The 20,379-nt window shown below is 52.2% G+C and overlaps 2 protein-coding genes across 3 annotated transcripts; both read left to right on the plus strand.

Moving 5' to 3' along the window:
* Window positions 1-1,778: 1,778 nt before the first annotated feature.
* Window positions 1,779-12,783, plus strand: ADCK2 (aarF domain containing kinase 2). Its single transcript, XM_090287589.1, has 8 exons — window positions 1,779-3,030; window positions 3,876-4,022; window positions 5,746-5,874; window positions 6,833-6,928; window positions 9,271-9,522; window positions 10,325-10,453; window positions 11,212-11,265; window positions 12,351-12,783. Exons 1-8 carry the CDS (start codon window positions 2,098-2,100, stop codon window positions 12,489-12,491), a joined length of 1,881 nt encoding a protein of 626 aa, XP_090143715.1. The 5' UTR covers window positions 1,779-2,097; the 3' UTR covers window positions 12,492-12,783.
* A 1,825-nt stretch (window positions 12,784-14,608) lies between these two features.
* NDUFB2 (NADH:ubiquinone oxidoreductase subunit B2) lies at window positions 14,609-20,233 on the plus strand. 2 transcript variants are annotated; one of them, XM_090287591.1, is made up of 4 exons: window positions 14,609-14,747; window positions 17,494-17,638; window positions 18,956-19,058; window positions 20,147-20,233. In XM_090287591.1, the coding sequence occupies exons 1-3, from the start codon at window positions 14,653-14,655 to the stop codon at window positions 19,028-19,030; spliced, it is 315 nt and encodes a 104-aa protein (XP_090143717.1). In that variant the 5' UTR covers window positions 14,609-14,652; the 3' UTR covers window positions 19,031-19,058; window positions 20,147-20,233. The 2 variants fall into 2 exon arrangements, with proteins under 2 accessions (XP_090143717.1, XP_090143716.1); XM_090287590.1 differs by having other exon boundaries at window positions 18,956-19,054.
* Window positions 20,234-20,379: the final 146 nt, after the last annotated feature.

Genomic DNA, 20,379 nt, shown 5'->3' on the forward strand with positions numbered 1-20,379 from the left:
TAATCATTCTGAATATGTTCTTGCTGTTACTAATCCTGAATCAGATTGCATAAAGTTACTCATGTGAGAAGCAGCTTGGCTGCAAATCACCATCTGCAATTTTTAAAGGCTGCTCTTACAAATCTTGATTTAGGGTTCATTTTGATATAACTGTTTGTCCATGGTGGCTTAATACGTATGACATCATTCTCCTGATGGACATACACATGGGCCCCAGGAATCCCTCGACTTCATCTACTTGGGTAACTACAACTCTTTGAGGTGCTCTACCTTCACCACCACCATTTCATCACTGCCATCCCCAATGCCACCAACACCACCAGAATCATAAATGTAAATCTAGAGGACTTGTACAGCTTTAGTCAGACTCACTTCTGCAGTTAACTTAAGGAGAAACAGAGGCCCTGAGAGACTTGCCTGCAGCCGCATTGCCCCCTTCTGTTCAGTGACCTAGAACCCAGGGCCTCTGGTCCTCAATAAGCCGGTTGGTGAACCACAGTTATATACAATATTCCACACACCTTTGGGACCAAGTGGGTAAATAAATCAGCAGGAGGTTGAGAAGGGGTTAATTAATAGCTGGTCATATTTGAAGCCAGTGGTGGCAGGGAGGCTTCTGCCTTGTGAACAGCAAAGGGGTCTGCAGCATCTTGTGGAAACCGGAAATAGATTATTAGTTAACAACCCAAGAGTAGCCAAAACCTACTCCCCATCCCTGTCTGTATCATTGCCTGGGTCCCCACATTTTGGGGCACTCCTGAGGGCGGCGGGGTGACAGCCACACTTCCAGCAAGTGTATCTAGCTCAACACATATTGTATTATTGAGCCTTGATAAACATCACATTCAGATTTAGAAGTACTTATGGGGCTCAAGATGTACCAGTTGAATGGATGAACGTGGCCTTTCAGCAGCTGTTCCCCAAGGTCCAGACACGTTCCCCAAGTCAGTGCAGCCTGGGACTCCCCGCCCCCTCATCCCACTCGACTGAAACCCTGTCGGTGTTCACAACCGGCTTGCAATTCGTCGCCAACTTCAGGGTTTCCACGCCCTTTGTAAGGAAAGCTACAAAGATGTCAGTGGAAAGGGGGGAGCGCGGAGCGTGCGTTCGCGTTTTGTGTTAAATCTATAGCTAGGACCCGGACCCTAGGTTCAGGTGAGCCTCAGCTGTGCCCGTGCGCGTCCGCTTTAAGGGGCCGGGCCACCGCTGGCGGGCGGGGCGCTCCCGGAAGACGCGGACCGCTGGGCCTCTGCGCGCGAGCCCGCCCTTCGCACCCCCTCCCAGCTCCGGGCGCCGGAACCTCGGCTTTCCGCATCTTCTTCCAGCTCTCGGGGCCGATCCTCGGCATTCTGCACCCTCTCCCCGCTCTCGGCGCTCGGATCCCCAGCTGTCCGCACGCAACTCCCAAGCCCTCGCACCCCGACCCTCCGCTCTCCCGCCCTTGGCGCCCCGGCCCTCCACAAGCCTCTGCGCGTCGACCCTTTCTGCAGCACCTTCAACCCGACCCGACTCCACGCCCGTCCACCCCTCCGCACTCCGGCCCTCGGCGGTGCCCGGCCACACGGGTGATCGCGTGCTGGCCCTGGCACGCGCGGTGACCTCGCGGCGGCTCGGATCTGTTTCCATCCGCACGGGCACCTCGCTCAGGTCGCGTCCTCGCCCCGGGCCTGGCTTTGCGTCTGGGCTGCCCACCCCCACCCGCCCCGTGTCCTCACAGTGGATACAGTTCTGAACGCCCCCGTGGGCGCAGCCGGTCTCAGGTCTCAGGCCTTCGAAGGCCCCAGAGCAACCCCAGACCTTGGGCCAAGGCGGAGTGGAGCGTGGATCCAGGAGGGACGGATGGGCCGTTCCCTCCCGAGCGCAAGGCGGGGCAGGTTTGCGCTGCCGAAGGGGTAGTGCAGCCGGCGAGGGGCAGGACCAGGAGCAGGACTGGGCGTAGACTGCACATGAGCTTCGTAGGATTAGGCAGCTGCCCCGCTTTTGAGTGGATACTGAGCTGTGGTCCTGGACTCATGCGAGCCTTGCCAAAAGCGTGAACATAGGTAGGTGCCCTTTAAGCGGAGGGCAGGCAGCCAGGCTGTGGGCCTCTGGGAGACGATGGTGGCTCCCTGGCGCTTCGCTGTCAGGGTCTGCTTGTCGTATCTAAGAAGTTGTGATCTCAGAAAGGAACTCAGTCTTGTAAGACCCTCTGGATGCCCTAGAAATTCCAGGCTCTGTTGGCTTCTGCTTGGCACTTTGCCCAAACTTGTCTCAGTCTCTGTGGACACTGGTGAGGGCCCCCCTGAGAACGTGTGTCAGCCAAGGGCCAGCTGGAGTGACCTGGCTGAAAATGGGCCTCTGGAAAGAGTCTCCCAAGATGGGTGGCTAAGCTGCCTCCTTCTGCACCTCCGGATCGGGCTCCGGGCTGGAGCTCTCTTGGTGAAATTCTTCCCCCTCCTTCTCCTCTACCCTCTCACCTACCTGGCTCCCAGCATCTCCAGCGTCTGGCTCCACTTGCTTCTGAAAGCCACCGAAACCTCAGGCCCAACGTACATCAAACTGGGCCAGTGGGCCAGCACCCGGCGTGATCTCTTCTCGGAGGCGTTCTGTGCTCAGTTCTCCAAGCTGCATGTCCGGGTGAGCCCGCACCCCTGGGCTCACACTGAGCACGCCCTGCAGCGGGCATTTGGGGAGCACTGGGGGAAGGTGCTCTGCTTCGAGAAGCAGGAGCCTGTGGGTTCGGGCTGCGTGGCCCAGGTGTACAAAGCACGTGCCAATCCTGTCTTCCTGGAAAAGGACAGCATCCAGAGAATGGCCAAGGCCTACAGGCTGCAGCCTTCTTCAGAAGCCGGGGCCACTGCAGGGCTGACACAGCTCTTTGGACACCTGGGGAAGGGGTGGTGGTCTCCAGGAAGTCTTGCTGACCAGTCATTTCTAGAAAGGCTGCTTCTCCCTAAAACCGACCTGGTTGGATTGGGTGCAGTAGGGCCTCAAGCTTCGGCACCTGCGCACGCACCTGCACCACGTCACCTCATCCCCGTGGCAGTGAAAGTAAGTGCTCTGACGTGTTCAGCGGGCCCGTCCCATCTCTGAAACCTCACTGACCCCCACGGAGCTATCCTAGATCAGGAACCCCTCCTTTGCAAATCACCCCACATTGCCTTCCATTGACTTGTGCTGGCTTGGCCCTTATCTGAGTGCCTGTGATGGGCAAGCCACCCTATTTCTTGGCTTCAGGGAGAGGTGGTGTGAATGGTCTGGTACAAGGGGAAAAAAGAGGTTTTGGAGTTCGCTGCCTCTGTGGGCAGAGGAACCACCAGCCTGCTTACCTGCTGCTCTGGGGTCAGGATAAATCAGACTCCGTTAGAGGTGCTGCGGCGAGCCCAAGATGGCCGTGTTTGTTCTTCCAGAAGTGGCTTTCTTCTCCCCCATGTCCTGTCACCTCTGCCTGGGCTCCATCATTTCCTGTCCCCACATTTTCCATCCCCATTCAGCACAACCCAGGGGGTCTGGCAGACAGAGGTAGCAGGTCCTCCCGATGCTCTCTTTTACTGCTTGGAAGAAAACCCTCCCGTGTTTTTACCAAGCTCCCAGTGATGACTTTTAGGTACTCTTTGGGAGCCACTGATCTAAACTTACTGTATTTGGGAACAAAAAGCCCATCTATTCTTCCCAGGAAAGCTAAGTGCAGGGCAGAGGAGATGCTGACAGCATCTCCGCAGGGTAAGCACGTGGGAGTGAGGGAGGCAAGAGCGTCCCAGGTGTGGGGACCACTTCCCCTTTGCTCTGAGGAGAAGCCAGCTGGCTCTTCTTTGATGGTGGGAGCCAGTCCTGGCGAGGGGAACAGATGCGCCTTCCCGATCTCTCCTCTGTCTCACTGCTCCTCTTCCTGGCAGGTGTTGCACCCTGGTCTGCTCCCTCAGGTGCAGATGGACCTGCTGCTTATGAAGATGGGCAGCCGAGTCCTTGCACTTTTGCCAGGAATCAAGTGGCTTAGCTTTCCTGAGATAGTGGAGGAATTTGAGAAGCTCATGGTTCAACAGGTGAGTTCTCCTTCCCTCAGTTACAAATCGCATCAAACAGAGTTCTTGCCTTTAGAAGCTGTTAAATAAATGCCGAAAGAATGAATGAATGAATGGGTATTTCCCAGTAGGTCAGGGTAGGTAACACTAGTGGATATAATAAAGAACACCCAAATCTCAGTAGCTTAATGCAACAAGGTTATCGCTTATATCAAAGTTCTGTGCAGGTGAAATGAAGGAGAGAGAAGAAGCTGTACTCCACAGTTATTCAGGCACCTGATTTCCTCCCAATTTGGCACTGCCATCTTCAAAACATGTCATGTAGGGTCAGGGTGGACTTGGGAGAAAAGCGATGGAGGACCATGTGAGAGATTTTGTGGCCAGGCCTGCGAGAGACGAACATCACTTCTTCCTGGTCCACAGGTCGGCTTTAATCACAGGGGCCCTGCAAGGGGGTTTGGGAAACACAGTCTTCTTGGTGCCTGGGAGGAAACTGAAATCGTTCTGGCTGAACATACAGTGTTATCTCTTAAGTGCCACAATCAAAGGCTGAACTCCAGGGTGACAGGAATGATCAGCGAAGTCACATACTGCGCCTTGTTTTGCTTTGTTTCCAGGGCTTTTGAGCAGACAAGGACCCCCTCTGTGTCCAGGACCCTGGGACACCTGTTTAAGTAGCCAGACTTGGTAAACACACTTTGGGGGCCGTCATGGCTCCAAGCAGGCATCTGCCCTGACTTCCTGCTGGTGGTGCAGAAATTGGCAGACTTTTAGAAGCAGTATGCCAAGTCTTCATTTAGGTCCTTGGATATAAGGTTTTAAGTCCAAGGGATATGTTTTAGTGTTTGCAAATCTTTGCTTTATGCTATGGAGTAGTGTAGCTTTGATAATAAAAGACAATGAAAACAGAGAAAGCCTCTATTCCAATAACCAATATGTGTTTTCCGATGGTCCTAGGCGACCCCTGTGAAAGGGTCATTCGACCCCCAAAAGGGTTGCGACCCACAGGTTGAGAACCACTGGTCTAGATGTACATGAATATAAGTCAGAGACTGCTAGAGCAGGACTGAACTGGAGGTCAAGGTTCTGTCATCAGGAGGTGCTAGGGCCTGGAGAGGGAGCGCAAGAGCCCGTGAAGGTCAGGAGCTGAGAGACCTCAGAGTCTGTGGGGCCCCCGAGGAGGAATGGCCAGGAGACCAGACCCAGACAGAGCAGTTGAAAGGCAGGGGCAGAAGCCAGGAGAGGAAGAGAAGAGCAGTTCAGGAAGAATGAGCCCGTAGAGTTAATTAGGACAAAAATGGGGCAGGGCTTGAGCCTGGGAGCGAAAGGCTTAGTGGGTTTGGGGAGAACAGTGTCAGCGAAGGGGGTGGGGGGGGCGAGGGGGGGCAGAGTGGGTGGGAGTGAACCATGATCAAAGGAAAGGGTGGGAGGGTGGGCTAGTGAGGGCAGTGCCTGGGGAGGCCACAGAGCTGCACCCTGGGCGATGGGGGATCTGTGGGCTGGTGTGAACGAGGTGGACAGAGAAGGAGAAGCAGGGAAGCCCAGCTAGTGCGAGCATGTCTGCTGTTGTAGCTTAGAGGGGCTCATGGGGAGGTTCGGGGCCCCATGTCTCCTGGGGAGCTGGGCCGGAGGAGCAGGGGGAGAAGGTGGGGACTCTGGTGACTTGCTAGCTCTTCGGCAATTCAGAGGCTGCGATCCCTGTGCCCCAACTACCCGCTCGTCTTTTCTCTCCGTTCCCCTGTAGATCGACCTGCGCTACGAAGCTCGGAACCTGGAACACTTCCAGTGCAACTTCCTGAACGTGAACTCCGTCCGATTCCCCACCCCTCTGCATCCCTTTGTCACCACGGATGTTTTGGTGGAGACATACGAAGTAAGAGTCAGAACTTGCCCGGCTGTGCCTTTCCGTCTCAGCTGGGCCATCTCTGCTTCGCCTGAAGGCTTTGGTCTGAAAAGACAAAGGCGGAGAGAGCATGTGATTCCCCGTGAGAGGAGTCCCGGACCTGTGTGAGGGTCAGCAGCAGCTCAGCGAGGTGGCTGAGAGCCTGGGCGCGGCCTCAGACTGCTGGGTGACTTTAGTTTCCTCACATATGACAGCAGGCCACTGTTCCAGCCTCATACGGTTGTCCCAGGAGTCAGTGACACATTGAACGCCAAATGCCCTCAACTAGAGTTTGCACAGAGAAAGTGCTCCACAAGTGTTTTGTCATGCCCCTGGCCTTAGCCGTCTTCTGGCCAGGCTCCTTTGCGAAGATGGTAATAGGAGATCCAGGGAAGTGTTGCCACCTCCCAAAGTGACTAGCTATGTGACCTTGAGCAGCTTACTTAAACCCTCTGGGCTTCAGTTCTTTTATTTGTTGATTGGGGATAACAAGATCGCAGTGGGCTGCTCTGACAATTACATAACTAACCTATAAAAAATACTTATTTACTAGCTCCCCTCTCTCTTCCCCCCACCTTTTCCCCCCATTTTCTTGCTCAAGGTCACAGAACTTATTCATGTCTCTCTTGGCTGATTCTTGACCAGAAACTAGCTCTCTGGGACCTGTTTCTGTCTCTTCCCACCACACTGCAACATCCTTAGCTGTGGGAGGCAGAGTCAGTGGGTTGCCTCTCTAATAAACCTCTGGGACTTGCTTTCCTTTGCAAAGTCTTATAGAAGGGAGATGTACATAGGTTAAAATCAAGTTGTGGGCCTGACAGACCCATAGGGGTTCTAAGAAAGGAGAAAATCTTTGGGTCACTTCCCAATGGACGGGAAGGCCACGTGTCCCGTAGGGATGAGGACCAGGGCCGTCCAGGGTAAAGCTGTTCCCTCCCTGATCTTCAAGGAGAGCGTGCCGGTGTCCAGCTACCAGCAGGCAGGGATTCCCGTCGACTTGAAGAGGAAGATTGCTCGGCTGGGGATCAACATGCTCCTGAAGATGGTGAGCTCATGGGCCAGGAGGGGACGCTCAGGCCCAGCAAGTGGCCAGACTGCATGTGGGGAAATGGCGGGGACACTGCCCAGCTACCCTGGGTGGAGGGCAAGCCAAGCGCAGAGTCTACTCCAGGAAGAGCTGGACCTACCAAGACGCCCGTTCATTCCACAGCTCTCTGTTAAGCACGTTCTCAGTGGCTTGCGCTCCACCACCTTGCAAGGGAAGGGCCTGCCCAAGTTATTGGCAAACAACCTAAGACAAAGTCGTATGTTACATGCTACTTCATTCATTCGTTCAGAAAGTATTTTCTGAGCATTTGCTATGTGCCAGGCAGTGCTGGCTTTACAGTAGTGAGCAAAATAGACATGATTACAATGTTCACAGAACTACCATTTACTGGGAAGACCAGCCATATGTAAGGTAAGTACAGGTACCAAAGGGTCATTTAAGAGGGGCCTGTCCTAGCCCAGGGATTTATTCAGGAAGTGGCTCCATCTCAGCTGGGATGTGAAGCAAGTCTAGGTGTCACCCATGAGAGGACGGCCTGACAATGGTTAAATGGATTGACACTCAGAAAAAGACATAGTGAGCCCTAAGTTAGGTCAGTTATCGGTGTCTTTGGTAGTGATGGTAGCAACTCAGCTCTGTTAGCAACTCACATGCAGGAGCAAAGTATCATCTAGGGTCTGAGGTCTTCCTGGTGGTTGGCACAGAAGAGAGTGGTTGAGGGATGATGGCAGGGTCTAGGCTGGATAGGCAGGACGAGTGCTCTGGTCTGGAGGGTGCAGAATCAGGGCAAGAAAACACCAGATGTGTGGACTGAGAGTGGGAGGAAAGACTGGATGTGACAGGTGGAGCTGTGGGGGCCCAGGTGAGCAGGATGGTGATGTGGTGTGAGGAGACAGCAGGACGGAGGCTGTAAGCCCTCCTGCAGAGAGGGCTCAGGCCGCCCTGACTCCATCCCCAGGCCCAGGCTCCAGGGGTGTGGAGGGTCAGCAGCCCCCACCCAAGGGACTCATGGGGAAGTGAGGCTGTTGAGGGAGAGCCAGGATTCCACTTGTCAGTGCAGTGGAAGCTCAGTGGGCAGAGGACTTTGTCTGCAGTAACAGGGCTCCAAGGGGCACTGCTGGGGAGGGGAGGTCGCAGTAGGGAAGCAGGGGTAGAAGCCCAGTAAACAGCACCCAGGAGTGGGGAGATCATCGGGTGTTTCTAGCTCCTGAAATCAAGGATGGGGGTGCAGGACCCAAGGGGATCAGCTGACAATAAGGTGCCAGGAGGTTTGTGATCAGGGTCAGGTACAAGGCCCAGCTTCCCCAGTTCCCGGGATTTTCAGCACCCTCTATGTCTAGCAAAGCCAGGCTCTGGACTTGGGGCGGGGGGGTCTCTGTGGCCTGCATCCAGGAGGAAGGGCTCTGCGCTCTGTGTGGGCCAGGAGGAGTCTCCTGGGAGCCTCTCCAGAGGCAGCTGATTTGCACCAGGTCTCTCCTTCCCCATATAGAAAGATGCTGGTGATATAGAAAGATGACCTTTCACGGGACACATATTTCTGTTCCACAACTCACGCCTGCCTTCCTGTCTGTCAGTCCCTGGGGCTTTCTTTCCTGCTTGGCAGGTTCAAAGCCATTTCTCCCTGCCTACCCAATTCTGGGTGCCAGGGGTGGTTGTCAGTTTCACTGTTAAACGTCACTGTGTGAACACACGGAGGTAATGGAGGCGAAGTCTGATTTATGAAATATTTGAAAGAAAGGAAGTTCTGTGCAGCTTAAGGGTGGAGAGGTTTGGGGAAGATCTTTAAACAATGAGTAGATAATTATTTTAGTTTGAATAGTAACTGCTCGAATCATAGAGTAAAAATAAGTCTTAAAATGCGGTGTGGTCTTCCATTTTTCATGTTTCCTATAATCTTTTTTTAAAAATGATTTTATTTATTTATTTTTAGAGTAAGGGGGAGGGAGGGAGAAAGAGAGGGAGAGAAACATCAATGTGTGGTTGCCTCTTGCATGTCCCCAACTGGGGACCTGGCCTGCAACGCAGGCATGTGCCCTGACTGGGAATTGAACCAGCGACCCTTTGGTTCACAGGCTTGCACTCAATCCACTGAACCATACCAGCCATAATCTTTTTTAATGCTCTTTGAAAATAACTTTTCTCCTGAAAACCCACCTGGCCCGTCTCTGTACAAATTCTGAACTGATGACATCCAACACTGAGGCTCTGTCACAGGCCCACTCCTCTGCCGTTCATCACTGGGAACATGCTGTCACCTGGGGAGCGCATCCTGCGCATGGCCTGGTGGTGCTGGGGTGGCGAGGACTGATGAGCCTTGAAGAGTGCTGCTCTCTTTCCAGATATTTGTGGACAACTTTGTCCACGCAGACCTTCACCCCGGGAACATCCTGGTCCAGGGTGCCGACGGTCTCTCCGACGGCCAGGAGGCACACCTGCAGCAGGCTGATGCCTGTGACGCCCTGGCGGTGTCTGTGATGCCTGCGCGGTGCCCGCTGCGCCTGGTGCTCCTGGATGCTGGCATCGTGGCCGAGCTGCAGGCCGCCGACCTGAGGAACTTCCGGGCAGTTTTCATGGCTGTGGTGATGGGGCAGGTGAGACCCACGGGGCCCTCGGGAGCTGGGCCCAAACCTTTTAGGCTCTTGAGAACGTCAGGGCTCCTCTGCCTTCATCATTCCGGTAAATGCCCGTGTTCTCCAAGGGCGCTCCTGACAGAAACGTCACGGGTCTTTAGGATGCGCTGGTGCCTGTGACTGAGGCCAGGTCCAAGCAGCGCTCGGTTTGGGGTGGGAAGAAATGCCTCCTCCCCAAACGCCATTGTGTAGTTAGAGCGGTAGTTCCTCCCCTCCTTCGGCAAGCAGCTAGGTGCGCACTAGGAAGGCCAGCTCCTGCTTAGGAGGCTTCCGGTGGGGGCGCACAGAGGCTGGAGCCTGAGCCAGTTTCAAGTGGCCCCTGGGCTGCAGTGGCAGGCAGGGTGGGGCACGTTCCCCTGCACAGGTGTGGATGGAAGAAGAAGGTCACGGCCCGAGGAGGGACAGCTGTGGCAGTGAGAGGCATTAGCAGTAACCACCCGGGCAGATGGGTGGTTGGGAGAGCGTGGAGGCTTTGGGAGAGGGTGTCCGGGGCGGAGGAGTGCCAAGGCTGAGCACAGAGGCCAGGGCCAGCTGTGAGGAGGGAATTCTGCTGGGGTTGGGGGGAGCCCGCGATGACAGCATGGCTGGTCCAGCCTGGTGGCAGGTCCTGGTGGCTCTGAGGCCAGGCTGGTTGGTCAGCGGTGGCCCAAGGCAGGGTAGTAGAAGAATTAGGTGGAAACAAGTAGGATATGAAGAAGTCTGGGCACAGTATCCAGTTTCGTGCCCTCCTGACTCTACCATGTTTCTCTTTTGCCTCCTCCAGGGCCAGAGAGTGGCTGAGCTCATCCTGCATCACGCTCGGGCCAATGAGTGCAGGGATGTGGAGCGATTCAAGGCTGAGATGGCCACGCTGGTGACCCAGGCCAGGAAGAACACCATCACCCTGGAGAAGGTGAGCAGGCCACTCGAGGGGCAGGCGCCTGCTCTTGCCCTTGGACCGAACAAACCCCAAGTTGAAGGGAGACCTTTGAATGGGGAGCAGTCTCGAGGGGGTTTGAGTTTTAAGGCAGATAAAGAACAAACCTTTCCTCTGCCCACATCTCCCCGGTGGGAGGAGGCCACTGAATTCTCTGGCTCTCGACAGTGGTCCTCGGCCAGGTTCTCCAGGGGAGCTGCTGGGGCACTGACACTTACAGTGTCGCACCCCTCCCTGCCTGGGGTGGAGCTGCCGTGGGGCTTCTTCTGTTTTAGAGCTCAGCCGAGCTTGTAGGGAGAGACAGCTGAGGTCTCTGAGCGGCCCAAGGACATGCCTCATGTTCACATCCTTCACTGAGACCCGAGCCAGAGTCCAATTTGTATTTTACACTCAGTTCTGGGAAACCTGGCTCTTTTCTCCCCAAGTTCATGGTCTACACTAGCAGGACCAAGTCAGAGCAAGCAGTGGCCACTGCAGTGAGGAGCTGCCGATCTTCCTTATTTTGTATGTGCCGCGGCCAGACACAGACACGGGGAGTGGGAACTCCAGGCCTGTTCCTGGAAGGAGTCTTTGAACTCAGGCTCCTAACACTTGAGATAGGAGTCTGTGTGCAGACCTTCCGGAGTCTGTCAGTCCCTTTCCACTCACGGGTGTGTGTGTGTCTGAGAGAGACAGACAGACAGACACGGGAGGCTCCACACTTCGTCTGCAGTCAGCTTTGTTCTCTTTTCCAGCTTCAAGTTTCCAGCCTTCTCTCGAATGTCTTTAAGTTACTGATGACTCACAAGGTGAGGTCCCAGGCAGAGCTGAGCTTCTGTACTCTGGTCAGGCTCAGGGGAAGGCTCTGGGGAGACTGGTGGGTGGCCACAGGGTGGTGAAAAGTCCTCCTCTTATATGAGATCTTGGTTTTGAGAGCATTCTCCGTACCAGTTCATTAGCAGGAAGAGTGCTGTTTCTGGGTACTAACTAGGTATAGCACGCTATTGCCACTCTGTCAGTCTGTGTCTCTGTCAGACTATGCCATCTAAGCATCTATGATACTGAGCTGTGGAAAACGGATTTACAAATGTCAAAGCAGTCTAACTAAAGCTCTCGTGCCTTTTCCCTCCTCGGTTCACATTAATGATGCTTGGTGTTTAGCTCAGTCATCCTAGACAGCTCTTTCCTGTGTGGTGACAAGTCCTGGGGTTGGGGGTGGCCCAGGAGGAGGTGCCTCTTGTCCTGGTGTGTTCAGAGGCCCCGGCACAACTGCCCTGGCCACTGCCTCCTGTCCCCTGTCCCTTGGAGGGAGGTGGTCCCACAGTTCTTCACCTTGGCCTTTGTCTCCTTGTGACGGAGTGTGGTCTTGGGCTGCCAGCCAGCGAAGGGTATAAGAGTTAAGGGCTGGGAAGCGAAGATTCTTGTCTGAAGATTGCCTTTCCCCTTGTTTCTCTTGAGGTTCTGGAATCCAATAATGAAATACCACACAGAAAAGGCAGCCATTTATCAAGGATCATAACATAGAATTAAGAGTCAAAGTTGGCTGGTCTGAAGAATGGCCCTTACTTAGTTATAATTTCTGATATATCTCTGAGATACTAATTTTATTATTTTTAAGTCATATATACACTGTATATAAATACACACACACTTACACACACCCCTAAAGAAGTACATATCACATCCCCCCCATTTTTCCTTAGTAATACTAGTAGGTGGGAGGCTGGGTGAGTAGATGACATGGTGGGGAAAATGATGGGACAGGGAAAAGGATGTTAACTGGACAGTGAAAATCACATGGGCGGGAACAGGAAGCCGAGAGCAGACAGCAACATGGTTATCCAGAACGCTGTATCAACGGGCTTTGGGAAGAACCACTTATTTTCTGTTTCAGGTAAAGCTGGAGAGCAACTTTGCCTCCATTGTGTTCGCCATCATGGTGCTAGAGGGGCTTGGCCGCTCGCTGGACCCCAAACTGGACATCCTGGAGGCAGCAAAGCCCTTCCTGCTGCAAGGACTAGTGTCGTCTCCCTGACTGTGGCCGTGGGCGAGTGACCTCGGTCTCAGAACTGAAGGCCGCTCCCTCCCCAAGGCCTCTCCTGGGGCAGCTTGAATATTTACAGATAGGGATGTGTGGAGGGCAGACCATTGCCTTTCACTCTGATTTGGCTTCAGGCATCTGCTTAAGCAGCTTTGGGTTATTTGGGGAAGTAAAGGGACGGAAGGGTCCTAGCCATTCAGCTGTAGGAGCTGGGCCTGGTGGGAGACTCTATTTTAGGGAAGAGGTTCTGTGGAAGAGGACTAATAAACTTAGTTATTTTGTTTTCTTCTTGTTCTTGCTCCTTCACCCTCAGTCCTCCCTCATCAGGTGGGTCCTCCTGGACGCTGATAATTAGGTTATAAGATGTCACAGAATCCTGTAGACCCATGACTTCCAATTTTTAAATGTACCCTTATTGGTAAAAAGTCAAGTATATTTATGTACATATACATGATTTATTTGTAAATTTGCACTAGCAAATATCTAGAGGCACAATATACCCTTAGGGCGAATATCACTGTATTTCAAGTTACCTTCTTTATACTTTCAAATATTTTTGCTGACTTCTTGCTAAATTTTATCACAAGGCGAAAAAAGCAACAATTAATGTGGCTGATATATTAGGGACAGCAGAATCAGCTCTGTCTACTTTAAAAAAATTTTTTAAAAACATTGACTTTAGAGAGAAAAACAGTGATTTGTTATTCCACTATTTCTGCATTCACTTTTTTTTCCCTTAAGAGTTTATTTTTATAGAGAGGAAGAGAGCAAGAAAGAGAGGGAGAGAAACATCGATGTGTGGTTGCCTCTCACAGGCCCCCAACTGGGGACCTGGCCTGCAACCCAGGCATGTGCTGTGACTGGGAATCAAACCGGCGACCCTGTGGTTTGCAGGCCGGCGCTCAATCCGCTGAACCACACCAGCCTGGGTAAAGGGAACGGGGCAGCTCCACAATCATAAGCTTTATATGGGCCTAACTCTAGGAGAGAGGTTTCCTGTAAGAGGGCACATGGCTTTGTCCAGGAGAGGTATTAGTTATATTCAAATACACTGAAATTCCTAAATTCGGGCCTGCATGTCTCTCCACAAGTACCCTATTTTTCCTGCTTGTGACTCTGAACTTGAGGTCTTCGGTGCTTAGCAAGGGTCCCATTTCAAATTGAAATCGCCAAGGTTAGGCTCGCAGGCGGTTACAGCTGGAGGTGCTTAAGGAAACCACAGCCAGTAAGTGGAGGCCCTAAGAATTTGGGGAAGCTTGGAGTCCATCAGGATTTAACAGAAGGCAATATTAAGGAGACAAAAGCCAAGAATCCAGGGCTGGCTCAGGATCAAGGAATTGGGAGCAGTGCCTAGACTGGAGGCTGTGCTAAAATGCAGACTCCTTGGCCCCACTCCAGACTTAATCAATCATGTGACGTCGGGCTGCTCGGGTGCCTTTGATGCCACCAGCCCGTCCGTGCACTGACATTTGGCAACCACTGTCTGCCCGGTGGTCAGGCTGCAGTTTGCAGAACAGCAGTAAAACAAGACAAAGGTGTCGCTGTGAGCCCCTTGCAGGAGAGCAGAGGTCGAGAACTAGCTCTGGGAAGGACCAGGGGTTCACAAAGGATCTGGCAACCGAAGAGGGTCCGGAAGGCAGTTAATTCGGGAGGAGCGGGCAGAGTGGCAGGTAAAGATGGGAAAGCACCGTTTATAGATCAGCACCGGTAGGGGGAAGCGAGATCCGCCTCTGTTGGAAGTTCTTAGCACACGCGTAACAAAGAGGGCCCGCGGGGGCGGGGGGGCCCTCCCTCCGCGAGGACCCGCACGTCCATCCCCGGGAAAGCGCGCGCCTCCGCCAGCCGAGCGTGTCAGAGCGCTCGCTCAGCAACGCCGAAGCCCGACTACGCCGTTCGCATTTCGGAGCGCGCCTCCTCACGCTCTAACCGTAACGCGCCGGGTCCCTCCTTGCGCGCGGCCCTCCCCAAAGCAGGGACTGAGACCCTCATCTGAGTGGGAACCGCTGCATCCCTCCCTCTCAGACGTCACCCTCGGGCCCATTGGCGTGGGGGGGGAGGCGGTGACGCGCTGACGTCAGGGGCGGGGCGCTGGGGGGTGGGAAGTGACGTACACGCAGCGGTGCAGTCTGGGGCGGCTGTCCGGACTCGGGCTGGCATGTCGGCTGTGACGCGGCTGGCGCCTTTCGTTCGCGGCGGAGGCAGCCTTTTCAGCGGCCTCCGCGCGCGGGCGTCTGGAAACGGAGTCCGTCAGTGAGTGTCGGTCCAGGGTGGGGGTTTCGGCGGCTTCTAACGGAAAGCGCTAACCTCTGGGACGTACTCACCTTGACACTGGCTGCCGGGGGCGGATCCGGGTGCTGCGGCGACCCTCGCCCCAAGGCATGCTGGGACTTGTAGTCCGACCGCGCGTGGGGCGGTGCCTTCCTCCTGCTCCGCCACGCCGGGTCCCGGGGGAGCTGGTTACAGTGGGCGAGCGGGGACGCTGTCCACCTGGTTGACACTAAACACTGTGTATGGGGGGAGGTGATGACACATCTGTGCACCGGGGGGATTCTGCCCTCCAGAAACTCACAGGTGGATGGGGACACAGGCTGAAGCTTATCTGGAAGCGAGAGCAGGAGTTGGGGAAGCGAGGGCGGTCTAGGCCGAGTGGCAGAGGTGAGGCTGGCACCTTAGGGCAGAGGGACTGGACCGTGCAGGGTCCTGATGCCTGGCTGAAGACTAGCACAGGCGACAGCCGTCGCTGAGAGGTTTCAATCAGATGTCCTGTGGCCAAATTTTAATTCTAAAAAATCTGCCTGGCCGAGGGCTGGAGAGTTAGTTCTCTAAGGCACGCGAGTGGAGGCGATCACCCAGACAACGTGGAAGGGCGGGAGAGGAGGGAGCCAAAGTGGATGTTTGGGCGATATCAGAATTTTTCTTTTAAAAAATAATTTATTGTTCAGAGCAGTTTTAGGTTCATGGCAAAATTGAACGGAAGGTGCAGAGCTTTGCCATATCTCGCCCCCCCCCTCTCCGCCCCACCGCATGGGTCACCTCTTCCATTGTCAGCATCTCCCATCGCAGTGGTACCTTTGTCACAAAGGATGAACCTACATTGACACAGCATTGCCTCCTAGAGTCCGTGTTTTACTTTAGGGTTCACTCTTGCAACACCAGCATTGGAGGGAGTGAACAGAAGAGTCACCTGGTAAGATACGGAGCCCCAAAAGCCAGCCGACTGGAGAGCTTAGCGGTGGGGTGCCAAGGGAGGGCACACCTGCCAGGAACGAGCTGGTAGTGCAGAGAGTCAGGAAGAGCAGCCCTGAAAATAGTACCTTCGTAGTGCTGGAGGCCCCTCAGATCATCCTCTGTCCTTGACCAGGAGGCGGTGCAGGACAGTGCCTGCCACAGCAGCTGGGTGACCTGGGGCGTTTCTTGATCTCCTCATGCCTCAGTTTTCTCACCTATGCAATGGGGATAATAACGTTGACTTCCACAGAATTAAATGAATTACAGTAGTCTGAAGTGTTTTAGGGCAGTTGCATGTGCATAGTAAGGACCATCCAAGTATCACTTAACTGCTGTTGTGGGGGAACTGAGACTCGGAAATTAAACGAGTGACTTGGCGAACGTCACATTTTTACTAAGCATATGGAGCTGGGATAGGTGTGGGGTGGGAAGGAGAAGGCCCAGGTGACCTGGGCAGACAGCAGTGGAGAGCCCTTGACCCTGCATGGGGACCCTGGTGCTGCTCCTCTTCACTGAGGTCTTGGTACTTGGATAACACACGCTGATTTCACAGTGTGAGTGATAATTGAGTAACTATTGATGGAGCATCTTCTAGATTCCAGGATCCTTCCTAGGTGCTGGGGGTAGAGCAGAAAACAGGAAAGACAATGGGACTTCTATTCTGGAGAGAGGACGTAAACAAGCAGAAAAGGAAAACTTGTTTAGCTGCTATTAAGCGACAGGAAGAAAATAAAGTGGGGGATTAACCTAGAGTGCGAGGGATGGGGGTGGATGGGTTACTGTGTGCAGGATGATGCAGGACGGCAGGCCTGGGGCTCTGAGTTGAACCAGGACCTGAGTGATGAGAAGTCAACCGAGCAAAGATGCCAGGAAGAGCCTGTCCGCCAAGGAGACGGCACGTGCAGGCTCTGCGTGCCGCTGACAGGCCAGCCAGCCAGCCTGGAGGCTGCAGTGGGTGGGCGGGGGGAGAGGGGTGCAGTGGGGTCGGAGAGACCAGCGGGGCCAGATTAGGGAAGGACTTGCAGGTGACGAGGCAAATGGGAGGAGAAGGGATCCAGACTTTTAAGCCTCAAAGTAATATGATTTGGTTTATGCTTTAAAAATGGAACTTCCACCGAGCGTTAATGGTGCATTTTTGTGTTTAAACTTGACACTTAAAAATCCTGGTTCGGGACACCCACTTATTTCAAGTCATATTTCTGATAACGTGTCACTCTAGCAATAATGAAATGTGGAGAGTGGGTTTGAACTCTAATTGTCAAGTCTTAATAAGCTCAAAGGATGCATCTGAAACCTATCAAAGAAGCAGCCTATTGTTACAGCATTTTTTTCCCCAGAGAGTCGTCTTCTAATAAAGATTATAGCAGAGCAGAGGACATAATTTACCTTTGAAATAGATGGCTAAGATAGAACAAAATTAATTTGCTTATTTTTCTGGATAAGCTAGTGACTACTTGCTATAGAGGTTCACAGTCCTTTAACCAAAACTCTTGGGACCAGTGCCTCATTATCAACACATTCATATTTCTGGTGCAAGAAAATCATAATTAGCCTCTTGTCAATTCAGGCCCGTTTTTGCTGCCATACAAGTTTAAAGTGAGCTTTATGAAAGATGAATATTTGGAGGGCTCTTGGAGCGCTATCATCCTGTATTTCACGGAGGAGAGGAGAGATGCTGGCTTTCGTTTCTGGACGTAACTCCGAGTTTTGGACGACTGAATCTTTGGAGATGCAGCAGGCTGCTTACCGTGTTCCGTCTGTCTCCCAGTGCTGGTGGCGGTGTGCACATCCAGCCCCGATACAGGCAGTTCCCCCAGCTCACCAGGTCCCAGGTGATCCAGGGCGAGTTCTTCAGTGCGACCATGTGGTTCTGGATTCTCTGGCGCTTCTGGCACGACTCCGATGCTGTGCTGGTAAGTGCAGGGCACGTCCTCCTCTTTGTGGGTGGGGAGAATGGCTTAGCTTGTTTTAGTTTTAGTTTTTCTGTCTGTGGCTTTAATTACCTGGGTCAACAGTGATCTGAAAATATTAAATGGAAAATTCCAGAAATAAATAATTTCTAAGTTTTAAATTGTGCCCCATTCTGAGTAGTGAGATAAAATCTCGTGCTGTCCTGCCCGGGACGTGAACTGTCCCTTTGTCGCGTCTCCACACTGTGCACACTGCCTGCCAGTTAGTCACTTAGTAGCCGTCTCGGTTGTCAGATCAAGTGTTGTCGTATCGCAGGGCTTGTGTTCAGGTGACCCTTTTTTTACTTAACAGTGGCCCCAAAGCACAAATATGTGTTTGCTATATTTGCAGGGAGACTAAAAACCAGTTCTTTTTTACCGTCTGCACCAGCGGTTCATCAGGAGGTTTAGTTTCACACTTAAATTCTCTAAGCAGTGACTGTCATCTTGTCTGTCTGGAGGCCCGAGGCCGCCAGATTGGAGTGGGGTAGATGGGGCTCATTTGTTCGAAGGAGGGGAGTTTTTACCGCTTTTGCAGACCCTGTTCATTAGGAAATGACACCGTTAGGCCACTGAAATCCATGCTTGCTGATGCAGAATACTTGGAACTGTAGTGAATTTGGTTTTGATTTTAGGGTAGGAAAAAATGTGAAATAAGTTTCAGAAGCATCAGGTTGATTAACACCCCATTTCTCTTGGAACGTGTGCCTCCCGCTGCCGAGTGAACAGCTGCCTGCTGTCGGCACTGGTAGCACACGGACCCCATCTCACCATGGACGAGCGCTCAGGAGCACATGGCGCTCTCCGGCGTGAGACGCTGGTGCGGCCGGATGCGCCCTAGATCGGGGTTGAACAGGAGCGCGTCCACCCAACGGTCTGAGATCTCCTGGCAAGAATGGCAGGACAGTTTGACACATGTGTTATGTTGTGCTAGGGCTTCAAGATATTGTTGAGATGTGGGGTGTCTTTGAAATCTGGTGCCTCCATCCCCCCGTCCTCCATCACAAACACAGTCAAACTCTGGCTCAGGCTGGCGGCTTCAGAATGGGCAGGCTCTTAAAATTCAGGCCACAGCTTATATTGAACAGATTGAAGAACAGTTGGGCCATCGACTGAAGTGGTGGGATTTGTTCCTGGGGCATGTTAAGGGCTGTGCATGTTACTTTCTTCGCTTTCAAAATTTCTTTTTAAATGTAATTGTGTGGAGTATAGATTCTTTTTTTTTTTTTTTTTTTTTTTTGGAGTATAGATTCTTGACTTTTTTTTTTATTATGTCACCAGGGTCACTTTCCATATCCAGATCCTTCCCAGTGGACGGATGAAGAATTAGGTATCCCTCCTGATGATGAAGACTGAAAATGTAGACTCAACTCTTTACAAGTGGGTATGCCCCAAATTTCTATTTTTTTAAGTTGTGTTTACTTATTGTCAGTAACACTGTTTTGACTTTGTACCTATGATGGTCTTGAAGGCATTTTTTTTTTTCTAACAGTATGAAGAACAAAGAACTATATCTTATGTCTCATTTCTGAATTTAGTATTTTCACATTTGCTGCACTGCACCCCCCCCGCCCCCCATTGGGTCCCATTTTCCTTTTCATTGTAGATTTTTAAAAAATTCTTTTCTTAAGTTATGTTACAATTTAGGGTCCCATTTATCCATCAAAGGCTTTTAAGTATCAGCTCTACATAGATTACAGGGGTGGACAAGACAGTGTATGTTTGTAGTTGCAAAAATACTACAGTGCTTTACTGCTAGCATTTACGTGGAAAGTTCCAGCATATGGGAATCCTATGATATGGATTTGCATGGAAATGAGCTCTTTAAACAGTAGAAGGTTAGGACCCTTTCATTTTCCAGGTCAGGAAGTTTTTCTTTTTTCAAAGGGAAGGTACTAGGCGATGTTCCTTGCCCTCCAACCCCTCAGAGGTTAAGACGTTCTCATTTAACATGTTTTTAAATTAATCATTGTAGTTTAATTGCCATCATTCAGAATGCCTTGGAAATTGTTTTAAAGGATAGGAAGCATTAAATGATAGTTGAATGTTCCTATTAAATTATATTATTAGTACAGCCTCTATAATTTTTATTAGAAGTAGCTTATTGACATTAAAATTGCAGTTTTGGGGTATGTAGGGAGGAGGAGGGTGGGGGAAATGTCACCAAAGGGCAAGCAGTTCCAGCTGTTCGACAGCTTGTATGTCCCCAGGCCTCTGCTCCCCGGCAGTTCACGTGTCTGCTGCAGCAGTGTCTTCCTGCCCTCTCACAGGAGTCCCAGCATCCCCACACACAGTCAGTGACATTTCGTTTTAACAACTAGACTGAGCCCGTTGAGAGAGCAAGGCGATTTGCCTTCCGTCCTCTGCAGGGCTACTCACATGATTAGTGCTGAGTGGATGCTTGAATAATTGAATGAACAGAATTATTGAAAATTAAAGTACTTAAAGCTTTCCATTTCTGTTTTTCTGCAGGAGCCAGGTGAGAAGTTCAAGAAATTATGGACTCCAATTCACATTGTATATTGAAGTGGTAAAATAAAGTGTTTTCGTTGAGAATGAGGAATTGAGTTATGGGTGTTTCTGATGACAACCACACTCTTTGGATTATTTCCTGTGTCAACTGCATAGGGGCCCCATGGCATTGGTGGCTATTAGCTCCTTTCATCAATGAGGACACAAGGCTTAGGAGGATGACTTGGTAACTT

The sequence above is a fragment of the Furipterus horrens genome, unplaced genomic scaffold, assembly GCF_987537825.1.
Source record: "Furipterus horrens unplaced genomic scaffold, mFurHor1.1.pri manual_scaffold_9, whole genome shotgun sequence".
NCBI lineage: Eukaryota > Metazoa > Chordata > Mammalia > Chiroptera > Furipteridae > Furipterus > Furipterus horrens.